The sequence below is a fragment of the Camelus dromedarius genome, chromosome 31 (assembly GCF_036321535.1).
Source record: "Camelus dromedarius isolate mCamDro1 chromosome 31, mCamDro1.pat, whole genome shotgun sequence".
NCBI classification, from domain to species: Eukaryota; Metazoa; Chordata; class Mammalia; order Artiodactyla; family Camelidae; genus Camelus; species Camelus dromedarius.
In genome coordinates, this window is record NC_087466.1 from 14,292,351 (window position 1) to 14,318,398 (window position 26,048).

At 39.2% G+C, this 26,048-nt stretch overlaps 1 protein-coding gene across 3 annotated transcripts in view; it reads right to left on the reverse strand.

Annotated features, from left to right (window-relative positions):
- Positions 1 to 26,048, reverse strand: part of TAOK3 (TAO kinase 3) — a 144,424-nt gene that overhangs the window by 6,294 nt on the left and 112,082 nt on the right. For all 3 annotated transcript variants that reach the window (XM_031442819.2, XM_064481177.1, XM_031442820.2), the window contains exons 14-19: positions 23,574 to 23,708; positions 15,286 to 15,522; positions 13,417 to 13,545; positions 9,688 to 9,891; positions 2,903 to 3,142; positions 1,239 to 1,451 (exon numbers count right to left, since the gene is read on the reverse strand). In XM_031442819.2, coding sequence (XP_031298679.1) covers positions 1,239 to 1,451; positions 2,903 to 3,142; positions 9,688 to 9,891; positions 13,417 to 13,545; positions 15,286 to 15,522; positions 23,574 to 23,708 — 1,158 coding nt within the window. The remainder of the gene's footprint in view (positions 1 to 1,238; positions 1,452 to 2,902; positions 3,143 to 9,687; positions 9,892 to 13,416; positions 13,546 to 15,285; positions 15,523 to 23,573; positions 23,709 to 26,048) is intronic.

Below are 26,048 nucleotides of genomic sequence, written 5' to 3' on the forward strand. Positions count from 1 at the left end.
CCTCCTCACCATCTCTGTTAGCATGTTATCTCTTAGTTCAGGCCTTTTTGTTTGTTTGTTCGTTTGTTTTCTTGGCCTATTACAATAGCTTCCTAACAGATCTCTTTACCTATATTTGCCACATCACTGCCAGGATCTTTCTACGATGGAAATCTGATCCTGTCACTTTCCTTCTTAAAACAGGCTTCAGCAGCTCTCACTGCTTATGGAATAATGTCCACACTCCTGGCTTTGGAGGCTCTGAACCCTGACTCTCCACCTGCTTCCTGTTAGACTCCTGCCATATCAACTACTCCTTGTTTCTCAAATGTGCCATCCTCTTTTTGGCCTTTTAGTCTCTACATGTACTGTACTGTCTGCCAGGTGTGACTTTTCCACTTCTGCCTGCTTGACGAACTATTACTCTTTAAAACTCATCTCCTTGGGAAATCGTCACTGAATTACCAGGCAAGCTCCCATCCCTGGCTCACCAAGACCTTTATGACCTGTCCATTTTGGGCTCCCACAATCCTGCTCCTTGAACTCTTAGCTCACGCCAAAGTTCTTTTGGTCCCCAAATGCACACTTTTCATCTTTTGGACCTTTGCCTATATAGGTCCCTTTCCATGGAAACTGTTTACTCCAATAAATTCCTTCAGGTTTCTTGGCTCCTGCTGGGAAGCTTTCCCTAGACTAAATTAGTTGTTCCTACTTAAGCTCCCATGGCCCCCGGCACCTCCCACTTCAAAGCACTTTCATGCTTTATTTTTATCGCTTAATTATCTGACCTCCTTACTTGACTGACAAAAGTGTGAGGATAGGGACCACTGCTGTCTCTCCAGCCCATCCACTATCTCTGAGCCCAGCAGAGTGCTGAACACAGAACCTTAGCAACATTTTACCAAATGAATGCATCTGCTTGTCTTACTCATTTGTGCCTGACATTAGCTGTGCAATCTTTGATGAATGCAAGTATGATATTACATGCGGTATCTATCACATCTTGCCCTCAAAGTCCCTATGTGCCACAGGTCTGAGTTAGCACGTCATTCCTTGAGTTCCATCTTATAGGACACACTCCAGCAAGTATCCGCACTGGCTTGGCTTTATTCAGCGTCGTCATTTCCTCAGTTCTTTGGGCAGAAAAACACCAATATCCTAAATGTGCACAAGAATCATCCTGGGACCAAAAGGCTGGATCTTGAATTTTCTTGATTCCCAAAGCTCTTGAAGCCGTGGCACTGAACCTAACCACTTACCGCTTGAGAGGCCATCATTTCATTTATACTCTGTTCATACTGCTCTGCCAAAATGGCAAGTTTTCTTGTCTGCTCATCTTTCAGTGTCTTTAAGATTGTTTTGTGCTCATTCTTTGGAGTAACTTCCAACTGGTGATTCTTGAGTGCTTTATACTGTTTGGTCTGTACTTTGCAAGTGTCCTGAAACTGTTTTTTAATTTGCATTTCCATGGCCTGGGCAGAAAAGGTGACAAAAGGAAAATAAAGACACATCAGTAAATACTGAAAGCCTTTCATTCTCATGATAAAATACAGGTGCTGGGACCAACTGCCTTTGGTGCAGTGACCCATATTACTAGTCAATAATAATGAAAATAATACATGTGTCACAGATGAGAATTAACTCCACCAATACTTTTGATTTTATGTTAAATGAATAGAAGTAATTTTGAATTTACAAACAGATTAAAAAATGAATTGTTTTAAGGGGGATCACCAATCTAAGAAGATTGCAGAATACAATGAAGATTAGTTTGTTAAAAGCTTGCTTATTATTTTAATGGTTTCCTAGTCAAAATCTTCAGTCTTCTATTGTTTGTTTTCCTCCTGGTCTTTTTTGGGTCATCCCCACCCCCACCCCGTTTCCAAGTAAGAAAGGGGATGGCAATGTATAAGCCATCTCTCACTGCTGTGTTTCTTTGACATATCAATAAAGGAGAACACTGGATTACACTTTACGTCATAACCTATTTATACTGGATTTCAGCATAAATGGGAAGGGAAAAGTGATTTTAGATTTTTTTTCCCTCCATTAAGAGGTCATACTTGCATGTAGCAATATCAAATATGCATTTTGGTGAGGAGGAGGTGGGGGTGTATTATTATAAGTCCAGAAGGCATTCCAGCAGGTTGCCTGAAGTCACATGCACATTTCATGAACACGTGGAGGAGTTGTGATGACAAGGATCACTAGCTAGATTAGGATCTAGCTAGAGAGGAGTATGGTGTGGTTGAGGTTGGCCTTACATCTTTGTCAATGTTCACAATGACCCCCTTGACATATAGGAATGGCTTAGTCCATTAGCTTGTTAATTAGCAGTCAGCTAAAATTTTCTGGAGGCAGTGGGGGCGAAAGGAGCTGTGTATCTCTGGTGCAAGGCCTGAGATATATGCCCAGCACGTGTAGATTCACTCTGGATTCCCATGCCCATGACAGATGTCACTAATAAACCATACTCTTCCCTAATAAGCTTGGGTGTAGCTTTAGAGTCTTTTTCAATAGAGCAGCACTCGAGGAAGCTCCAACCAATAACATGACTGGCATGACAGATAAAATTTATCTCCCATCTTCCTCCCCGGTAACTTTCTCATTTCCTGGGATCAGAACCAGGGGCTGCTGTAAGTCCATGTGTTATACTTTTAAATAGTGTAGGTTATGAAGGGGCCAAAGCAGGTGCATAAAGGACACACGGCAGAAATGGAGCGATCACCTCGCCCAGCAGCATCTCTTTAGGAGTTGTTACACCTGACCCTTGCGCTTCACATCTGGAGGCTGTGATTCAGCAGGTGTGGGGCCCAGAAAAGTCGCCCAGGTGACTCTGACAGCCACCCAGGTGTAGGAGCCACTGATCCAGTCTAGCTGGGTCCTGGAGCGCAGCAAGGGAAGTACCTGCATTTCCTCTCACCTTTAAGTTTTTTGGCTGTTGCCGAAGTTCCATGACATGCTTTCTGTGCAATTCCCTTTCCCGCCTCTTATTGTACTCCAGCTGGTTCTCCAGTTCAGTCTGGTGCTGTAGCCGGATCAGATCCATGCGGAGCTTCTGTAACGTGTGCAGCTGCCTGTACTCAAGCTCTCGGGTGGACTCGTCGTGCCGGATTAGCATGGCATGCTCCATCTCCTTCTGGGTCCTCTTTTTATTCAGTTCCTGCATTCAGGGATGAAAGATACACAGGAGAGATGAATGGAGGTGAACTGGAAGGAAGGCATTACTCAGTGAGGGATGGCAAGGAATGGCACTATTAACTGCCTCTTAATTAAGCCCATTAGTGTTTGGCTGCATGACTTAATGAGATTAGATGACCAGTCCCGGGAGACTGAGGTTCTGTACATGGGTCCACCACTTACAAGATGGGCAACTTCACAGCCATCACAACTATTCTATCCGTAAAATGGGATTAATTCTACCTGACCCCCTCTTACCTCACAGGGCTGCTGTGAACTTTAATTAGGTGATGGGTGATGAATGGGTCTAAATAAATGCTTCTTCAGTTAAACTAGTGGTTCTCAATACTGGCTGGCTGCCCAATAAAATTATGTGAGGAATCTTTTAAAACATAAGGTGCCTGAGTCCCATAACCTGAGACTCTGATACTTGTCTGAAGTGGGATCCTGACATCAACAGGTTTAAGAGTTCTCCGGGGGAGCTAATACTCAATCAGAGTTGAGAACCACTGGATTAAACTGATAATGTCTACAATGTTCTTAGTTTTCTTAGAAATATCCTGCCTGTTCTTGCATGTATCACAAGTATACCAATTACTTATTTTTAAAATCTCAGAGTTCAGGGCATGTTGGGAAAAAGCGGATGAGATCTCTCCCTGTTCATCTTTTCCATGACAGGCTGTTTGATTATTTATAGATCTAATCTTCCTGTTCCTTCCAATTTCACTCATGTCTTTCTCTCTCTCTCTTTTGTAGAAGAGGAGAAAGAAAGGAAACTAGAAAAAAAAGGAGGGAGGAAGATGGGTGAAATTTTTTCATTCATCAATTCAAGAATATTTCCTGAATAGCACCATATCAAAGATCTGAACTGTGTGTGCTCTGGGTACACAAAAAAGTTTACTAAGCCATGACTCGGTTCTCAACTTGCTAACACTCTAGCAGGGAAGTTCACTGACATTTACTGAAGTATATGCTCAGCTTACAGCAGACCGAATCAATCTATCCTCTCTCTTAGGAATTTGTGATTCAGAGACAGTTAATCCTTACATGTCACTAGAATTGAGGGGCATATAAAAACTACATATATGGTAGCCGCTTGCTGATATGAGGGCTGAGGATTAGAGAAAGCTGGTCTTCAGAGCAAGAAGAATGAAAAAGAGAAGAAAGAAGTGTAGGAAATATACTGATGTCCCAGTTCCTGACTGGTTCTAATCTCTCCTTGTAGATCCCACTGTATTATTGCTACTGGGTTTTATGAAACATCCCTGTATTTCTGTGGTAAATTCACTGGTTTTGGTTTAAGCCAGTGCAAATAAATTTCAGTAACACACACACAAAATGAAGTTTGATTAATACAGGGAAATATATTTTACATGTAAATTTTTAAAAAGTAGGGGGCAAGGATATAAATGTTAAGTGCTATTAAAGAGATAAAGATCTTACGCTGAAGATTTCTGGATAAGGGAAGTATTACTACTAGTTAAGAAGGTCAAGGAAAGTGTTTGAGCTGAACTTTAAATCAGAACAACAGGGTGCCTCTTTTCTCCAATGGCATCCACTATGGGAGAAAATGCAACTATTTTCACAGAGATGTCAATAATATTTGCACATTGGTGTGGTTGAGAGTATCTTGCATACTTGGGCTTTCTATCCTTTTGAAGAGAAGTCCTTTAAACAGCACAGCATCTGTTACTGGAGCAAAGTTGCTAATCATTCATTTATTTATTTAACACATATCTTTGAGCACTCGCTATGTGTCAGGCAATGCTGCAGGTGCTAAGGAGGGGGCAGTGAACAAGTACATCCCCTCACGGGCTTATTTTCTAGTGGGGAAATATCCGAAGTATAAATGCAATTTACACTTGTTTTAAGAAGTAAAAGATAATCTCCTAGAGCATTTCCCCCCATCTCCTCCTGCTTTTTTCCTTTCATCCTTCCTCTTTACCTGAACCATCAAATGTCTTCTTTTAAAAATCACTAACCAGCCCCTAGGTGGCACCAAAGGATGGTGAGGGCTTCTCAGAGACTAAAGCTATTCTAGACCAAAGACCAAGAGAAAAAAAAAAACCAAGGGAAACTCATTAGATGGGTAAAGGTCCTGTTCCTAGATCACGCTATCATTTTTAACCTTCAAGTACCAGGAGTCTCAATATTGGGCATTTATATATTCCACATTTTCCTAAACAGAGAAGTTCAAACTAGGTCTGAGCTGCCCAGAGACCTAAAACTCATAGCGGGGAAGAAAAGAAAAGACACAAAGCAAACAATACTTTCAGAAGAAAACAAATGCTTCTGTTTTTGTTTAATGGAATATTTCAGGATGTTGTTCACGGAATACCTGCATCAGAATCACCTGGGATGGAAGCAATTGCCTTAATAACACGCCACCCAGGAAATTCTGATATACACTAAAGTTTGAGCATCAACGGAAAAATAATTCAGGGGGTGAGTCAGTTTCAGCTTTTCTGCTGACTCACTGTGTATGGCGTTGGGCAAGACTTTTCATCTACACTTTAGTTTCCTCAGGTGTAAAGTGAGAATACTAGCACCCATTGTGAACTACCATTCTTGTGAAGATGAAATGAAAGACCATACAAAAATGCTTACAATGTACAGAAGTGTCATTATTACTTTTCTGTATTCAGAAGTATCCGGCAAATAATAACTTAAGTCCAATTTTTATAAACTATTTAAAAAGTGAGAGAAACATGATACTGAAATGGTATCTCTGGAACAACTGTAGGTTGTTCCCTTACCTTTAATTCATACATCTGAGTTGCTGGGATGTAAGCTGGTAAACTGTCTGTAATATTTTACACCATGGGAAAAAAAAACTTTATTTGGCTTACTGTGAGTCAAGTGCTGTGTCTACATTATAATGTGTAATTAATGTGCTTTCGGTTTTTAAAAGTGATTTCATGTATCACATCCAGTCCTAGTTTAATTTCAATGGAAATGCTACCGACTTCTTTAAAAGCAAGTGATTTCACTCAAGTAAAAATTTTTGTCCTCATGCCCATGTTGAGTAAGAACTAGAATTCAAACTTTTTAAAGTGGAGATGTTGTTAGACTATGACATTTAATGCTTCTTTAGTTTCAGTTCTCATTTTCGTAACTGGTTAGAAAATAGCATCTGTGTGCAGTGCAGTGATGACAGAGGAAGAGGCTCAATGCAGCCTCTGGTGATCCTTTCGAATGTCTTTATTAACTAAAAGATTACTAACAATCAGTTTTGGCATGGGTATAGGAAAACAGGTACTTTTTTGTTGGTGGGAGTTTAAACTCTTAGAAGGCTCTTTGGAAATACCAATAGAAAAATTTAAGTGTATACACTCTGACCAAGAAACTCTAGTTCTGAGAATACTATAAAATACTACAAAATACTTGTACACGTGTAAAAAGATGTGTACCAAGATGTTCTCTGCAGCACTGCTAGTAATGTTGTAAAACTTCAACCAAATATGAAAAGAAGTACCTCATTAAATTATTTTATAGCCATACCAAAAAAGAAAGTACTATTGATGGTTAAAAAGAATGAGGCAGAGCTCTATGTCCTACATAGTAAATTTAAAAAGAAAAAGAGTTACAGTTTTGTAGGTTCAGTATCCATTTCCTCTTCTTTTGTTAACAGGCTCCTCTTTTTGCTTGAGAAACTACTCCACCCTATCTGGAATCAGAGGTTACTGAATAAGGGAATAAGCACGTTACCCAATCAAGTTCTACCTCTCCTAGGAATCTGAATCTCAGGCAGAAATGATACAAAGATGAAACATGGTTGGAGGAGGTACATCCAAACGGCAGTGCCTTGAGGAATGTGCACTGGCTCCTGCCCTCTAGTTCACCGAAGCTGCTTCCCCAGCTTAATTCTTCATCTTTTCCAGACTGGGTCTTCAGCTCTCCCATCTACCCGATATCCTTCCAATAAATTTCTTCCCATGCTGTCAGCCAGAGTTTGTTTCTATTGCTTGCTAATCAAATAAATCCACCGGTACTAACCTTATTTTCATAAAGTTATAGACAATATATAAGCTGTCTGTATATAAACAAGTATACAGGAAAAAAAAGTCTGGAAATACATCTGCCAAATTAATGGTGACTGTCTCAGGGTAGAAAACGGGTGGGATGGGATTATCAAGAACTATCGATATTCAGTATTTTTCTATATTTGTCTTTTTTCAATGTTCTTTTATTACTTTTCCAAATAGACCAAAAAGAAAAAACTGAACATTTTTACCAAGGAGGCTCTGGTATAAGACTAAACAAAGGAAAATCTAGACTCTTAAGAAAAATACCCTTATATAGTTATTCTTCACCCAACTGGTTAGAATCTGATACTAATGAAGTCATGAAAAGAGTTTCTATCATTTTTGGGGAATAACTGTCTTCTACAGCTTTTACTGGCATTAATTGTCCCCTTAACCTCAGACTTCTTCCAAATACAAGCTACTAATATAAAAATAATTGCCAGATGAAAGGAGTCCCAAATACCTTGCTTCCCACTGGTTATAGGACTTTTCAATTTGGACTTCTTTGCCTTCTAACAAACTCAGTATGTGTAGTATTGATTTAATCAGTTTTCTGACCAATACCTCTCTCTAAGCTTCTCCGTTTCTGCCCAAAACTACATTTCCCCTAAGTCTTAAACCCTGGAAATAATTTTGATTCTACCCACATCTTTTCTCTCATATCCTGTTGTATGCCAAGTCCTGTTTATTATATACTTTAAAATGTTTCAAAACCATCTCTCTCGACAGCTACCAGTGCTATCTTTGTCTACACCTGATCTCCTACTGACTGATGTCTTTGCTTCTAGCTTCTTCCGTCCAATTCAAAGTTTCCCAACCTTTTAAAATTTTCCACTACTGTTCCCATCAGGAGCCTTTTTAGACTCTCCCCTTCCCCGATCATCCTCACCCCTGAAATGTTTACTATCACAGATATACTGTGTATCTTTTTCTGTTCTGTGGCCCTTCAGAGGGCCACATGCCACCATAATATCTAAAACTCCTCCCCCACAAGAACCATGGGGGCAATACTGCCCCCACTGACCATGCATACTCTAAACAATCTATGCACCACCACCAAACTAGGCTAATTTATGCAAAGCAAAATTTTAGCCACATCACTCACTGCCTGGCTCAAAAATGTTCAGCAGCCTCTCCTTCTTCCAACAGATAAAGAGTAACACAGATAAAGAGTCCGAGGCTGACCCAAATTTACGTGTTCAATAAATTTTAGTTGGCACCATCCTTTCTTCTTCCCATTTGAATACTGCTCTCCAAAAAGCTTCTACTGATTCACATTCCCGTTAAACGTGCCTGAAGGGCCTGCTTTCCTCATGCAGGCTAACACTGGATTTTTATCAAACTTTGATATTTTTACCAATGTGCTAGCTCATTTGAGGGCTCCTCTGATGACTCCAGGTCACAACGATTTCCTACTGAACTTTGTTTCTGCAACTGATTCACATTCTGTATTCCTCGTCTCGATGAGTAACATCGTATTCATCCAATTGCTCGAATTCGAAACTTTGAAGTCATTTTTGAGTCCTCCTTCTGAAATTCTCACAGCATTTGGCTTGAATTACTGTCAGTTCTGCTTCAGAAACGGCACTCAGATCTAATCTCTATCCCCACTGCCTCTCCCAGGTGGAACTAGAGAAAGGGCATCCGAGCTGAGCTCACTGTACTTTGCTTCTCACCCTCAAACTGATGCATTCGCACCTCAAAACAAAGACAACTCTCCTTGTTTTTCCCCTGCTTAAAAACCTCTGGTGCCCTTCAGGCTAAAACCTAAAAGCCTTGCCTTAAGACCCAGGGCCCTCCATTCTGCTTCCAACTACTCTTGTTCTGACAATCCATTTCACTCCACTCCACACACCCAGAACACGCAACTTCTCATCAGTCATGGAATCCTCCAAGCCCTTTCATGACTATATGCCCTTGACAGTTCATGGATGTGTCTACTACTGCACCTAACATATTACAATGTAATTAATGTGTTACGTGTCTGTTTCTCCTTTGACTAGGGCTACTTGAAGGCAGGGAGGATAGCTTCTTAGTAGCCCTGGTGTCTTGAGCACAGTGCTTGGCATAAAGGCCGCACTCTGTTAAGTAAGTGCTGGGTGACTGAATGAAGTAAGTTAATTGTAGAGCATGACTCTCTTATTTAAATATTTCATGTAGAATCACAAAAACACATGCCTCTGATAAACAGGCTAAAAGCCAAAATTCTCTATTCTACTTCTTCTGATTCTCTACTGCATGATATGGCTTATAACAGGTGTTCAACAGAATTTTATGACATTTATTTGGAAAAAGTTGATCCCTTGTTCCTTAAAAGGGCTTTTCGCTTATCAATGGGAAGTTCACTCCCTGGCATTTTTGTGTGTCCGCTTTGCATCAGATACACTGCATGGAAGCCTACAAAGGATAAGAATATAGGGATGGAGAAAACAGACCCATCACCATCCTCACAGAGCTTACCGTCTCAAAAGTCAGGGCCAACAGCTATGAGCACAATGCGTACCTCCCGAATGTTCTGCTGCTCCACCTCATGCCTCTTGATCATGATTTTCCGCTTGAAGAAACGACAGTTTTTGTCGTAGTACAGCCTCTGCTGAGTGAGAAGGTGGGCTTCCTCTTCAGCCTGCGTGTGCTGCAAGTTCTCTTTATGCTTGGATATCCGCTCCTGCTTTTCTTTCTTGGGTGTGCTATGGTCCTCATTCATCTCCTTCACCAAAAACAAACAAACAAAACAACCATGCCAGTCTCATCCAGCAAAAGGAACCAGAATAGCTTATTGCAATATTAGATTAAATTATTTTGAAAGCAACAGGGAATGTAAGGTCAGAAAGGCTTGGCGTTCCACCCGCCTCCCCCCCCTTTTTTTTAACGGATTAGTTTCCATGTCTTGGGCTTCTCACTCTCAGAAATTGTTGGTTCACCCACTCAATCACCACACACTTACTAAGTTCCTGTCATGTGACAGGCACTGTGCAAGGCATGAAGATGCGAGGGTGAGCAAAGAAAATGTCATCTTTCACCATGGGGCTTTACAGTCTGGAATCGAAAATTAATTAAAGAACCACAGAAACGAACTGGGTTACTGTGATAACTACTGTGAACTTGAGTACTTGGTTCGAAGGATGTTTAACAGAAAATATTCGACCTTGGTAACAACTACACTGAAATTTGAAAAATCTCTAGGAGTTAACCAGTGAAAAAGGAGAGGGAAGACTATTCTGGGTAGAGGAAATGGCATAAACAAAACCCTTAGGGTGGGTTAACCAAAACATGGTGTGATCACAGAACTCAGAGGTCGCCAGGGTGGTGGTGCAGTGTGACATGAGATGAGGCTGGACAGGGAGGCCAGACCGTTTGAAGCCTTACAGGGCAAGTTAAGGACACTGATCTTTAGCACAGGAGAAATGGATTTTATATGTGTGGGGGTGTCACAATGAGATGCATTTCAAAAAGACGACTCTAGCTGCCATGTGGAGAACAGAACGAAGGAGGCAATAGCGCATCCAGGAAGACAGCTAGGAAGCTATCGCAAAGGTCCAGGTGAGAGACAATACTAGCTTGGACAAAGGAGGTGGTGGGTGACAAGATCAAGAGAAGCGGGCAGATTTCACAGACAGGAGCTAACTCTACAAATGTCACTACTTTGAATTTCAGGAAAAAGCATTCTTTATTTGGTATTAAAGGGTAAATAAATCGCCTACATTTTCAAAAGGATAAAATTCGTAACTGTTTCAGACTATATGCGCAAAGGGAATAAGCAGTGAATCAGAACAGTTAAGAAGATGTTAGTCTATGGGGAAAGTAAGACCACTTAAAAGTGGTCAAAGTACAGGGCATCCTTCTTTGCTCATACTATGCGTATCTACAAGGTGGATCTGTAATAGTTGGCTAACTACTCAGTTGAAATCTCCTTTAATTGCTAATATCTATTTTACTTAATTGTTTTGTGATGCGGATATCACACACGATCTCTATTGTTTTTGCACTTAGCCAAGAAGTTCTTGTGAATAAACTTTCAACTTTCCTGTTCAGTGAAGTCTCAAGTGAAATATTAGATCAAAGAAAGCAAGAGTGGTTTCCAGCATGGAGTAAGCTGGGCTCACACCAGAAAGCCTGGCTGACTCGTCTCTTGATGCCATGACTCTACTACTAGGTTTGGCATTAACCACTATACTGCACACCCAGATTCAAAAACGATCATAAAAATCCACTCCAAAATCAAGAACACGTTATCCTTGGACCATCCATCATTCTGTATTACCCACATCCCTGTGACCTATCAATGGTGGGAATAATGGAGATGGTTTTGTTATTCCCAAGGACAGTATCTTTAAGTATATTGGTAACCAAACATACATGCCACTTTCAATAGCCTGAACTAAGCTTACTTCGTAAGGAGTAATATTAGCCATATAATAGTGGGACTGTCTTAGACTGGGTTTAGGCTTGTCTTCACAAGCACGTTGAAAGCCTTGAAAGCCTGTGGTCTCTTGCACTCATCAATCTGCGTATCCTGAACCAAAAATGGCCCTATGCCTGAGGACTGAGTGGAGACTCTTGAATGTCGTTCTGTGGGAGAACTTCTAAAGGTGGAGTTCCTGCAAATCTCCAAACCCCTCGGTGGGACATATGCTCGAAATGGTGGCTGAGGCCATGAAGCAAGGCCTCTAGAGCATGAGTGAACACACGAGCTAGAAGAACCTATTTGCAGTTGAGAAAATTTCAAAACTTCGTATTGAAAAATCATGGTGATCTCTGTGATCCAGTGACATCTTTCTATTATGATAGAATAATCAGGCTCAAGCAATAACTAAGAGAAAATGTGAGAGCACGTGAACCTTCTTGGTTGGATCGTTTCTCTACAGCCTGGTTCTCTAGACCTTACAGTGTCAGAGATTCTTCCCATCCTGGCAGTGTGGACCAAACACAAACTTCTGTCGGTCCCAACAGTCACCAGTGACTCATCTAGGCAGGGCAAGAGATCCTGAGGCTCACCCCAACCCACTTGATTTCACTTCCTAATTTAAAAAGAATTGGAGAGGAACCATGTTAAGCCCCATATTGTTAACCTAGAATATGAGCTCAAATTAACAATTTCAAATATTAAAAATGTCCTATCTGAATTTTATTAAATCTTAATACACTAGTAGTCTACAAATAAGAAATTTTAAGTCTTATGAGAAGCAAAGTCTATGGAATTGCAGGCAATTCATCTGTAAGTACCGATAAAAGGAGAACTGAAGAAATTTGAGCTTTCAGATCAAATTGCAGTTCCTCAGGGGGGCTCTCTAAGTCCACTAGTGGTCTTCAACTGAACATTTAAAAAACATTTAAAAACAATCATTCATGTATCAAATATTTCACATGTACCAGACATAGGGATAGAGTCATGAGCCAAAGAAAAGGGACACGGTCTTTTCTCTTATCACTTACTGGCTAGTAGGGTAAAGTAGCTTAAATAATCACTAAAAACAAACAAACAAAAAATGTAATTGAAAATTAGTGTTATAAAGCCAGAGGTACCTGTCTTGGTCAAGGCAGTCAGGAAAGGCTTCCCTGGGGAAGTGAAACTGAAGTTATGGTACTAATAAACAATCCATAGTCTTACAAGGAGGTTGGGGATGAGGAGAGCACCCTGGCTGAAGAAAGAGTACGAACAAAGACCTTGGAGAAGGGCAGAGCTTGGTCCATTTGAGGAAGCAAAGGGTGACCACTGTGGTGGGAGCAGCAGAGAGTCAGGGGTCGGGGAGGCAGGTGGGGGGAACGTTGGTATGAGGTGAGACTGGAACCCACACAGGGACTTCTAGTATTTTGATCTATCCTAAGAGCAAGGGGAAGCCAATGAATGTTAAAATCATGAGGTGACATGATGAGACTTACGGTTTGGAAAGATCACTGGCTGAAGTGTGGAGAATAAACCAGAAGTAGGCAAGAATGGGTTAGAGTTAGAGCAATGGTTTCTGAAGTCTGTTGCCAGGCCCAGCACCATCGGCATCCCCTGGGAGCCTGTTAGAAACGCATATTTCAAACTCCACCCCCTCCCCCCAGATCCACAGAATCAGAAAACCTGGAGATGGGTTAGTAATCTGTTTTAATAAGCACTTCAGGTGATTCTACTGGACGGTCTGAGAATCAATGGATTATAGTATTGATCACAATGTAAGATGAACTGACTTCAACTTCCAACCATTCTGATGGCAACTTGGTGACTACCAAGTGTTGGTACTCTTACCTCTTTTATTTTTTCCTTACAAATCTTATACTGCTTCTTCTGACTTTCTAAGAAAGTTGTCAAATCTTTCTTCTGCTGGGCCAAGATCTGTTGCTGGAACTTCTTCTCATCTGCTGCAGCTACCTTTGCCTGAAAAAATAGCAAATATGATCTACAATGAACTGCTCTTCACACAGAATTCAGCTGATCATATTCTCCAATGCATTAAAAGAATCCAAAAGTGCTGAATTAGTGTCCTTTTTTGAACAAATAATAAAAAACAAAATAAGGACCTGCCTGTTTTGATTCTCTTGTATCAAACATACAAAAAAAAAAAAAAAAAGGAAATTTTTACCATTGGATAATATATTCCCAGTTATGGGAAAAATATGGAGGAAAACCATACACATGTTTCACTGAACACACACACAAAATATATTGGGTGAAAGGTGAAGTAAGAATCATAGTAAAAGATTTTTATGATATTGTTGATGGCCCAAGGGCTAAATTATAAAAATGCATAAATAATCAAGACTGGCTAGCTTTTTCCCAAGAATCTAAACTTCTAATTGATTATTTCAACTGTCAGATTTCTGAGTGGGATCATCTCTAGTATAACAGGCAAAGTTAATGACATTTTGTTTTCTTAGGCATCTGCTTAATTCGCAACAGTCGGACATCAGGGCATTTTGTGGACTCTTAAATGGATAGAATACAGACCAAATAAAAGATAACCCAATCAGTACTGGCTCCTGAAAGTGACCAAATCTAAGTTTCAGGGAACCATCCAGATGAAGCACACATGTAAGATGAGGTGCTCAGTGAACAGAGAGGGAATTATGCTTCATGGTTATTTCTATGTAGCTTTTCACTTTTATCTTGTATTATCAACAACTTTTCTGTTATGTACAATTCTTTCCACATATTTACCAAATCAAATGTCCAAGAAAGACTCTGACTGGTTTACTTAATCAACCTCATCCCTGTTTGGGCAGAGGTTTTCATGCCAGATTGCCTCACAGACTGATGGCTGTTTGGGGAACTGCTTCTACAATTCTGATTTTTCCTTCCATGTAGAGAGAGAGTGAGCGGGCATAATTACTGAAACACTTCTGACACCCTGTCCTCAGTCACTCCATCCCCACAGAGCACAAATTCACCCCAGCATTTTCACACCATGTAAGTCACATGGGGAGTGGGGGTTTGGGAAGGTGACTGGTTTAGCACTGCCAGTGCCTGGGTAGGCAAGTCTGTTTAATTTTGTTCAATATTAGCCATTTCCCTTCAGATATAAATCACTTCTCCCATCTACCATTTATCAGTAATAAAGGTGACGTTTTGACTCTCTATCTGCCTTACCATCTTGTCTGTTTTTAAAATTAGTTTAGAACCTGGATGGGGAAGAGAGGATGTTCCTTAGAGGACCCATGCAATAGCCAGATCAGTTACTTGCTGCCATTGGTCAGGTGCCCATCTTTAGACCAATCAGCAGGCAGGGATTATCACCACTAAAAGGGACTATTTGTAGGGCAATTTTCCTTTGAAGAGAACTGTCGGTAAGGCAGGCACAGTGACAGACCTAATGGTACAAATTTCCAAGAACAGAAGCATCCCATTTCTTTTCATGTGTACCAGACCCCCATCAAGGGAGTGATGCTCAGAATATATCTGAATAGACAAGAATGTAATATATACTTTCAGTTACTATTTTAACTTTAAGCGACAATTTTAAGTAGCCCCATAAACCCAGAAACATCCTCCCCGCCACAAACCAATATTGTTCTTCCATTGCCAAAAAGCACATCAGTCCTGTCTCCTGCAGACATGATGTCGCTGACTGGAACGGGCTGGGCTTGGCTGAGGCACGGGGGCATGTGTGCATGTACTGACCTCCTTTTCTATGATAGCCACTTGCTTCTTGGCCAGCTTCTCCAGCTCGATGGACGAGTTGTTGGCATGCGTCTCCACCTCCTTCTGTAGCTTGAGGCGGTGCTCGTCCATCTCAGCCTTCAGCTTGTTCTCCAGGGCGATCAGCTGCTTCTGGTGCTGGCGCCGCATCCGCTTATAACCTGACATCTGTTCCCGCAACTCGTTCTCCTGCTCATGCTCATGGATCTGTCGTGTAACCTGATTTGGGTTGGGGAACAGAACTCAGGTAACCAGACTCGTGGAAGACAGACTCTCAGGCAAAGCAGAAGAATCCTCTGGCATAATTTTATTTATTATTGTCGCCATCCATTTTAATGATAATTTTCTGAACACTCACATGTCCCAGGCGCTGTGTTGGGTGCTCTTTACATTCTTTATCTCTAATCCAAAAAACCATCTCATGCACTCATTCATTTTATTCATCCATGAGGTAGGTGTGACCACCATCATTTTATTGATGAAGAAATTGAGACTTGAGGGAATTAATGTATTTCTTCAGCCAAAATGTATTTACATCTTTTTGACATATCATTCTATATATCCTCAAGGTCACAGAGCTAATAAGGACTAGGGCTGGAATTCAGACCTGCTTCTATCTGATTCCAGAGCCATGCTATTTCCACTACACCAGGATTTCTCAATCTTGGCACTATTGACAATGAGCCAGATAATTCTTGGTTCTGAGAGGCTGTCTTATGCATTACAGGATGTTTACCAGCATTCCTCCTAAGTTAAGATAATACAAAAAAATGTCTGTAGACATTGCCAAATGTCCCCTGGGGGGCAAATCCCTCTAGTTGAGAAGCACGGTACTATATTATACTATTTATATGTTTCTTTTTAAAGATCATGTCTCTAATAGTCATAGGAATCTTGAATATCCTTTTAAAATAGTTTGAACAAGATTTATTTCCGGTTCTTGATATGAACTGAGAGAGCAAGAGTGAAAGTGACTGAGAGAAAGAGAAAGAGAGAGAGAGAGAGAGAGAGAGAGAGAGAGAGAGAGAGAGCGAGCTATCCTTCTAAATCATCTGTCTCCTTCCTCCCCTTCCCTGCAAAAAAGATGTTAACAAACTACACACACTCACTTGCTCTCCTAAAGAGGAGAAAGCGTTTCTATAATTTTTGGATGCCTACTTTTCTTAGCAATTTTTCCTTAACCCATTTTCAAATGAGTATCTAACAAACTGAAGATTGCAACTGTAAATTTCAGCATTTCTTGTTTCTTTACATTAAACCTTTTCTGATTTTCCAGTCTTTCCTTCAATTTATGACCCTTCATTATTTTCCTACTAGATTCTCTAGTCACTTCCTTCTAATCTTCCCTATTTTAGCAGAAAATCTTAATTACACAATTATGACTTTGGTTTTGTTTTTTTACTAAGAAATTCAGTCACTCCAATCTACTATTATAAGCCAACTCTCCCCAATCTAACCCTCAAACAAGTTTTACTGGAAATTTTCACGCTGCTATTAATTCTCTCTACTATTTTCAGTTTATGGGTCAAAGTGCATTTTGTACAAAGAACAGTTTGTTTCTTTGCTCTTTTTAGAAGGTGTCCCTGCATACTAGACTGAGTCCTTACTATCAAGAGTGCTGTTCTGTAACTGGATAGTATTATCAAAGCACACCATTAAACATAAGTTGAACTTTGAAACCTTTCCAGCTGAAACTAACACTAGGTTTCTCATATTCATTTCTCTTTTCTAAAGGACAATCCTCTTTAAAGTATGAAGAATAAGAGCAGAAGATATTTCAAGACCAAAAAAAAAAAAAGATACCATCACTAAAGACACATCTAACACTCTAAAGAAAATAATCTATTTCTATTTTGTCATTACAATAACATTTTTTAATGTACTTATTTCATGATAAAAGGAAGAAGCAGTTTGAAATACATGTGTACATTTCACTTTCTCATGCCTGCGTCTTCCTGAAGTTCAATTATAGGGAAAAAAATTCCAATGAACGGAAAGGATACCATTCAATCTTTTTGAATTCACTTGTTTTTCAGACAAATAAGGCAGTCAAGTGTCTGTTCTGGGGTAATGAGTTTGAGGCATGTTTTATCCACAAACTTATTTTTTTCTTATTTGAGCATTCCATCTTTAATCAGATTCCCAAAGCTGAGGCATGGTACACTCTACAGCTATCACAACACATTTAAAACTGGCTAGCAGAATGTCTGACAGGCTTGTGGTCAATAAAATATTTTCAGGATGGCCATTTCCCTAAACCAGGCAGTCTCCAGATAAAACGGAAATGACTTGTATCAAGAACACTTTCTATTCTAATTGGTGGGTGAGTCCCTGTTAAGAGGGTGGTCCTGCTGCATGCCAGATCATACGAGCTTGTGGCAGAGACAAATTACAAAGCTCACCATGCTACCACTGTACATAACTGAATTCCACAAGAGCCACTTTGCCTGCAAATGCGAATGCTTCCCATAATTTGGTTAATCATCATTTTAAACTCCTAATATCACCTTCCATTTGTTACAACTAAACTTTCTAAATCGCAGAGTAATTGTCTAAATTTTTAGGTACATTTAGAGATACTGAGTTTTAGAATTCCATGCTCAAGTTAGATGAATTTAAATAAAAGTATAACCATGTTTCATTTATGGAGTCTAACATGAAACATATAAAACATATTATCTATAGTTATGTATACCTGTGTGTTTTAAGTTTATACTTCATGTCTTATAAATACACTATGTGGTCAACAGAATTAAAAATAGCTCATAATTTTATCATACTTTATGGTTGACATAATATGCTTTCACATGTAATTAATCTCTTTAATTTTTATAAAGCCTGGGATTTGCACTAAGGTCCTACAGCTCTTGAATTGCCTGAGAAATCCACATTACCAAGGCAGCAAAGAAAGAACCTTTCTGTTAGGAAGTAATGGAGGGGAAAAAGCATTGGAGAGAGTGGTTAAGTCTAAGTTACAAACTGAGTAATTCTAAGAATGAGAGAAAGTTGTAGAAAGGTAATGACTGGTTTTCACAAGTGTGGTGTCAAAAATGTGATCATCTAAAGGACGGCAGCAGCATCCTGCCATACCTAGTAGGCTGCTTGCAGACAAATCTCTTTCCACCCCTCACTATACAGGTGACCTTGGGCAAAGTACATAACCTCTTGAAGTCTCTCAATATCTTCATATGTTAAGAGGAAATACTGCTATAATGAGATAACACTTGTGCCTTGCAAGGTCTGATACACACAAGATATTCAATATATGTTGGTTTCCTTCTTCCGCCAAGCTAAGAGTAGGGTGTTTTTTAAATCTCTTCCACTAAGCATTTCTGATGATGGGGACATAGAGCAGAAGTGGATCCAAGAGAAACGGCAAGTTTAACAATAAAACTGTTGTTGTGCCTAGGTTGTGGATTAGAATATATAATTTCTGAATATGAATTAACTATTTCGTATACTTGGAATGATACATAAAAATAAAGAACAACAAAGGAAGACTGAACTTTTTTCAGAAAGTTTCTACAGCCATTGCCTTCTACCCTGTTTAGTTCTAGCAAATTTTGGCCCTAAAACAAACCACTTCATCCAAAGTGTACTGTATGCCTACCAAGTACCGAATACTGCACTAGAAGGCCAATAAGCAACTTACTGAACATAAAAGAGGAGCATGGTGGCTGATAACATTACTCTCTTCAGAGATCAAAGGCACCTTACAAGATTAATTATGTGTAAGAATCAAAATAATGTGTATGATAAAACTGGCTACCTCAGCACTTAGAACAAATGAAATTTATAGCAAGTTCTTAAAAAGAATACAGTGTGTCACATTTTGGCATCAGAAATTTGACATTTCACTCTTGAAAACACCTAGGGAAAAAACATTTTAAATTCATACTAAAAGTAATGACTGGTAACAGGCAATTCTGCCTTGTACAGAAAAACTGATATGAAGAACTCTGAAAACACACACTTATAAACCCAAACTCTTCTGTGATAGCAGGACTGGAAGAGACTTCATTCATTCATTGTTCATTGATTCACTCACTTGTTCATTCATTCACTCAACACATGTTTACTGAGGGACTTTGGTCAAGTGGATGGGGCATATAGACTGGGCAGCACGAGTGAAAAATGGTATTAGGAAGGATCTTAGTGAGATTAAGAAGCCAAGAAAAAGGAAAGAGGAGATACACAGCATTTTGATAAGCAACCTCTGGTGCACCACCCAGGAAGAGAACACACTTCCAAGCATTTAGAAACAGAACAGCAGGGCACATGAAAGGGGGAACAGTAGCATTTACTCTAATATTTTACACTGGTCTATCAAACTCATTCAAGTACACGACTTCACAATTAGCTGAATGATTAGGTTCCGTTTTTTAAAAAAAATCAAGTGAAGATTTCATTTTTATATGAGCTCTTTTATTGAATCTGATAAAAACCAAAGTAGAAGAATCTATATTTGTATGGATAGAAAAATAAAAATTTTTCTCCTACATGCTTTGCTGCAGATTAGAAACTAAGAGGTTCACACCCCTCTCATTAATGTGTAGTCTAACATCAGTTCCCATGTTTTGGACCACTGCATTCTAGTGAGTACTCCTCCAGAAGGCCAAATGTTGAACTGTCTGATAGATGTGGCCTTGGTGCTCTTTATAGGAACACCTACTATGGGAACAGCCGGTGACCCAGAATACTATGAAATTTTAAGAAATGACATCAAGGGGGAGGGTAGCAGTAGAGTGCATGCTTATCACGCAAAAGGTCCTGGGTTCAAGCCCCAGTACCTCCACTAAAAAATAAAATAAAATAAAAAATTAATTTAAAAATACATAAAGAAACCTAGTTACCTTCCCCCCCCCAAGAAAAATTCTTTTAAATGACATAAGATGTAACAATAGCTGAAAATACTCTGATGAGTCACTAATCTAATTAAAATACTAGCCTCTCCATTCAAGAACAATTAAAAACTCAAGGAAGGCACTTCTCAAAGGCCCAAGAAGTCAGGTGAGTAATTTTGAAGAACTACATAAACATCTCCTTACTCAGGTAACAAATCAGCCCAATATGAACTTTCGTACAGAAGAAGAAAAAGAAAGAATAAAAGAGATCCCATGAAAGGCCCTTCCTTCTAATTTTTCAAAAGAAGGTCAATAATCTCTGCTCTTAAATGATTATAATAATAATTTAAAAATATATGTATATCAAATTTGAAAGTTCCCTCAGGGTTTCCTCTAGTATCAAGGTCTTTTGTTACAAGTGCAATTGTGCAACAGTGTATCATAACATAAAAAACTCAGTTTTAAGGTGCCAAAATAATAAAAAAAAATCTAGCAGTAAAAGCCTGTAGCCCATGGGCTTAATACATTTGTCAATAGCCCCATTCAAAAGCAAAATGTAGAAAGAATTGCTAAGGGGAAAAAAAAATCACAGAGATAGGCCTCTTTTAGGTTTATGAAGAAGGGGCAGATTGATAAAACAAATTTGAGGAATCGTAATTTTTTTTGTCAGTTTGCAAGTCTAGTTAAAATATATACTCATCACTTATTTATCTAGTAACTGATAAACTAATTTCTAAATTCTTTTTCTTTTTGCTGTTCACTTTCGGATCACTCTGTGGCTTGTTGGCACTTCTGCTAGAAGATTACAAAGAAAGAGTAAAACCAAAATAAATAAATCAACATAGTATTGCTACTAACTATGAGAAGTGAAGAGAGGTTTCAGCAATGACTTGATTATTCAATACGCTGGACTTTCATTTCCCCATGATCTTGTTCTTATTTTTATGTTATTTTAAGTAATTTTAGCCCCTTTCATTTCAGCAGGGATCTACGAAAAACACTAAGGTTTGAGATAAATTTTTAAAAATTAGATGCTTCTTTTTGATATTCCAATGTCCTGATTTATATATTCCTATTGGAATTAGCCTTTGAAAATAATATAATGGGAACTAGAACTGTAGTACTTGATAACACACATTAAAATATCCACACCAATAGTTATATTGTCCAAAAAGGGACACAAAACGGCATACCACCACATCACTTTTCCTTTTAACTTTTTTTCTCTCTAAAAACCATCAAATACAAAAACCATTAAACTCTGACAAGCTTGCATCAATCCCACCGTGACTCCCAAAGCATCACATTTGGAGATTTTACACATGAAACAACTTATTTTGTGGCTATAGCAACAGCCTATTGCGACTCTGTTTTTAACTTAATATAGGTGGGGGAGGGCCTTTTAGCAAATCCAAAGTCCATCAGAGAGACTGATCCCAGCGTTCCCTGGATGTGCACTGTGAAGCCTGCAGGATTCCGAGGGGCTCCTGAGGTCTTTGCCCATAGCCCTGAGATAGCCTAGTAGGGAAGCAGCTTTCATCATCCACAGAAAGGGAGACTGTGATGGCTGAGATGCACACAGGGTGGCCCTGGGTGAGTTCACAAATGGGAGCGTGAGATCATTCTGGGATGGCAGTAGTGATCTTCCTGGGAGGCAGGAGAGGTCATGAATATATGATGTGGGAATGAGGGTGTGGCAAGTGAGAAGAGAAGAGAACCCGTCCCAGAGGGTTTGGAAAGCCCGCTTGGTACAATATCTGCTTCACATTTAAAACCTGCTTATGGTGCTCTGATTCTCAGTGGTGGTTCAGCATTTCTCCTCTCACTTCAGCATGCACAGGTCTGGATAAAGGTGCAAGTCTCACAAGAGTCAGGGGTAAGTAGTAGTATTTCCCAAATACCATATTTCTTTTTTTGTCAGATACCATGGTATGAAGATATTTACTGTTCAGTAATTTCATGATGCTTTATTTAGATTCAAAAGCATGTTTTGTAGGTGCTTAACAATCATTAGCAAATACATAGTGGACATTTTAAGACCTCCATTACACAGTATGGCATGCATTTAAAATGAAAAATTGCCCACTGAAGAGACAACAAGAAACTTCTATACAAAGGACCTTAAAGGCAGGCTGATTTATAAGCCATCTAAATTAAATTGCTTGCTTTTAGACAGCAGTAGGCATAGCAATATGTAGGTGCTTTAACTTCCATTTTCTTTCTATTTGGGTTTTTAAAAATTATAACCCATTATCAGTCCCAAAGGTAACTAACTGAAAAGCCTTTAAAACACTTGAGAGATAAAAGTGGAAATCAGATTTAAAAAATAGGACAAGGAAAAGAATCATTTCTGGGTCGGCCTTGGATGATGTCATCACAGGTTCTAAATGTAACAGCCAGGCAGTGTACACTAACTCTTCCTGCCCATGTGACTTCCAGCATCAATCTGGGCACAACAACTAATATTTCAATAATTTTTTTGGCTGAGAAGTGATATTCGGAAGCAAAAGATTAAAAAGAGTTAAGAGTGCCAAGGATGAAACGATGTGAGTGTGTGTGTGTGTGTGTGTGTGAGTGTGTGAGTGTGAGTGCGCACGCGCACGCGTCGGGGGCCAAGGGGAGGAGGCATGAAAACTAACTCTTCCAGTACACACCCCTTTTGCTACTACAAGGGCATCCAGCAATCACATTTGCAATAGTAAAAATGCTGAAGGTTCCTACAGTATCTTTTCTTCCACAACCATCCCTCCCCTCTCCTACAAAGCCCCTCTTGCTTTATTGGTGCCAGGAAAATTCTTCAGGGGTTAAATGGGGAAGTGCAGCCACTACCATTGTTGCAATAAATAAATGAATGAACCAGAACGAACCAGCAATCCATTCCTGGGAAGCAAGTATCTTATTTCCTACAATTATATACATTAGCCAGAAACCATATTTTTTTTTAAATTGTGTTTTATCTTTTGATGTGGGTATACACATTACAGACACACACATGCACCTATACAAAAAGAAGCATAGTGCCCTGCATACACATACATCAAATACCTTTAAAATATTTTTAGCATGAATATTTCAATGAAAAGACAAATAGCTTTTACAAAATTGGATAGATTAGCAACTTCATCTCAAAGGCCTTTTATTTTGCACATACAGCATATATAAATACACACACACAGACACACACACACACACACACACACACAAAGGGTTTTTTTTCCCATGCCGGAGACAATGCTAAAATATCTGAGATCAGGTTGCTATGCCAACAGATTTTTTCTAAAATGAATAAAATTATTAGGAGGGAGAAAACATTCTTGACTCCTTTCCTCCCATCCATGAAGCCGAGAGAGGCTCAGGGAGGGCGAGAGGCTGCCAGATGGGGAGGAGGGGAAGGAAGGGAAGGTGGGTAGAGGGGTGTTTGCTTACCAAAGATGCTGATTTGATCGTGGCAAAGCGCTCTCTGTTCCGGTAGTGGAGGGCCTGGCTCTGAACTGACTGGGTAGGCCGCGGCTCAGGCCTGGGATCGCCGTGGCCCGCCTCATCCCTTATGAATACATGATCCTGCAGAAATGGATAAAAACAAGGAGAAAGTCCAGCTGTGCTCTTTCCTCGCCGGCTGCCTCTCTCTCACCCCTCTTTCTGCACAAGCACTGCTGTTTGAAATGCATAGTTTAGCTCTCTGCTAGTCCCCGCAGCTCCCACGGTACAAAATGAATAAGCAACACATTGCAGCCTTCAGTTAGGAATGTCAGCTGATCGCTAGTGGGATGCCTTCTGAATCCCTGGCAGGCTTTTTCTTTACCTCCAGAATTACATATATGCAAAAGAAAAAAAGAATAGAAAAAACAAGGCAATGTACAGACTCCTTAGAACAGTTTGCTTAAAACGCTGTAACCAAATAATTCCTTTAAAAATGTCATGTCCATGTCTAGCAAGGAGGATGCTGGTGGCTTTTAACATAAAAGCGAGCCTCCGCCTCATTCCCTTGAAAGATCTGCTTTCTCAATTTAATTTTATTTGAGATCTGTTTGGTAGGATCATCGTTCTGCCTAGAATCAGTGTAGGCTTGTGCTGAACTGCCTCTCTGTCTTGTGCTGGGAAGATTCGGCAGTCACTGAGGGATCCTGCTTTCCAGTCATGATCGTACACAGTTCTAGCACCTTCTCTCTACAGCTTCTGAAAGGATTTTTTTTTTAGATTTAAAGAGACAGGCATACAATTTTAACCAAACGATACTTTCACAAATTCTTCCTCAACTCAGTCTCCGTACAGTCACCAGAGTGAGTAAAGCTGGAATTTAACGTCCTTGACTGATTTAATAATTCTGTGCTTCTTGATAGGCAAAGATGATTAATCTTGTTGTAACGCCCAGTGAAAAATAACATTCCCTGGAAGGATGATAATGGATGTTTCTTAAATGCAATTGAAAGGACTTTTAAAGGGGAAAATGCTTTCAAAGGGTGATGCTTTGCTCTAGAAAAGACAGAGTGGTCAGTCAGTAAGAAGCTCTATCCCTTCAGAAAAAAAGATACTATAAAAATTAATAGCTCTAAAACATGTACAACCATGGGGGATTTTAAAATAGTACATGTTCAGGATAGGGAAGGAGAAATTGATTCTCTTATTGCCCTAGGGTTTTAGGAGAAACCATGGTGAGAAGTCAGTTTTGCATTTTGTCCATGATTATTTGAAATTTTTTATAATTGCTCTTTCCTTCATCAGATAACAAAATTAAAGAGATTTAAAAAATACAAAATCTTATTATATAGTCTAAAATTTTGAAAAGTCAAAACATATACTCCTTGAGGAAAATTAAATTTTATATCCCAGTTTTTATGTAAAAGCCAAGAGCCATGATTAAATTCATTACTGGGCTGATTTTCTTTTTCCTTTTATAAAATTACAATGCTTCAGAATGTTGGGAAGGTATGTAGCATTACATCTATGTTTAGAGTTTTTTTTTTTTTTTTTTTTTTTTTTTTTACTGCACTGTGGTCTATTTTGCTTTCAAATAATGAAGACACCTTTAACACCACTGAAGGCATACTTACCAAATTCAAGGGGTGTTCTATTGCTGTGCTGTCCAATAAGATAGCCATTAGCCACATGGATATTTTATTTAAATAACATGTAAAATTCAGTTTCTAAGTCACACCAGTTATGTTTCAAGATAGCCACTATGGCTGCCATACTGAATAGTGTAGGTTTGGTTCATTTCCATCATCACAGAAAGTTCTATTAGATAGCACTATAGGTTAAGAATGCATCTCAACCTGTATTTTTGAAGTTTATTAAAAAATACTCAATAAGTCAATTAAAATTTTTCCACATTATTTCCAGGGAAATATAAACTCTTATTTTACCAGGCAAAGAGAGATTAGGTATGGGACTAGATTTATGCACTAGATTTAAGGTTCTAGAGAGGAAGGCACTGGGATCTAATACCAATCATATTGCTGAATATTTATTACTAAATTATGTTATCTCCAACATGGGTCTTACTTAACATTATAATCCCAGAAAAGCAAGAAGCTTCTAAATGTCAGTAATCAGAAGAGACAGACTAGGTAGAGGCCTGTGGTTTTATAGGTCACAGTTTTGGTGAGTATTAGACAACATTAAGTACACTTGCTGAGAGGGAGCTCTCGAATGCTGTGGCAGCAGCTCAGTTTCAAATTGTAAAACTTGATTTACAAAGTTAACTAGGACTCCAAAATCCACACTATTCATATAACAGAATAAAACAAAACAAATTCATGTGCAAATATGCGTAACTTTAATATTTGTTTTCTCTCAGATAAAAATTAACACTTGTAGGTTAGGACCCTGCTTATCAAATTAAAAGTCACATTATATTTGCTAAATTTTTATACTCAAGGATATAAAACACCCTGAAAAAAT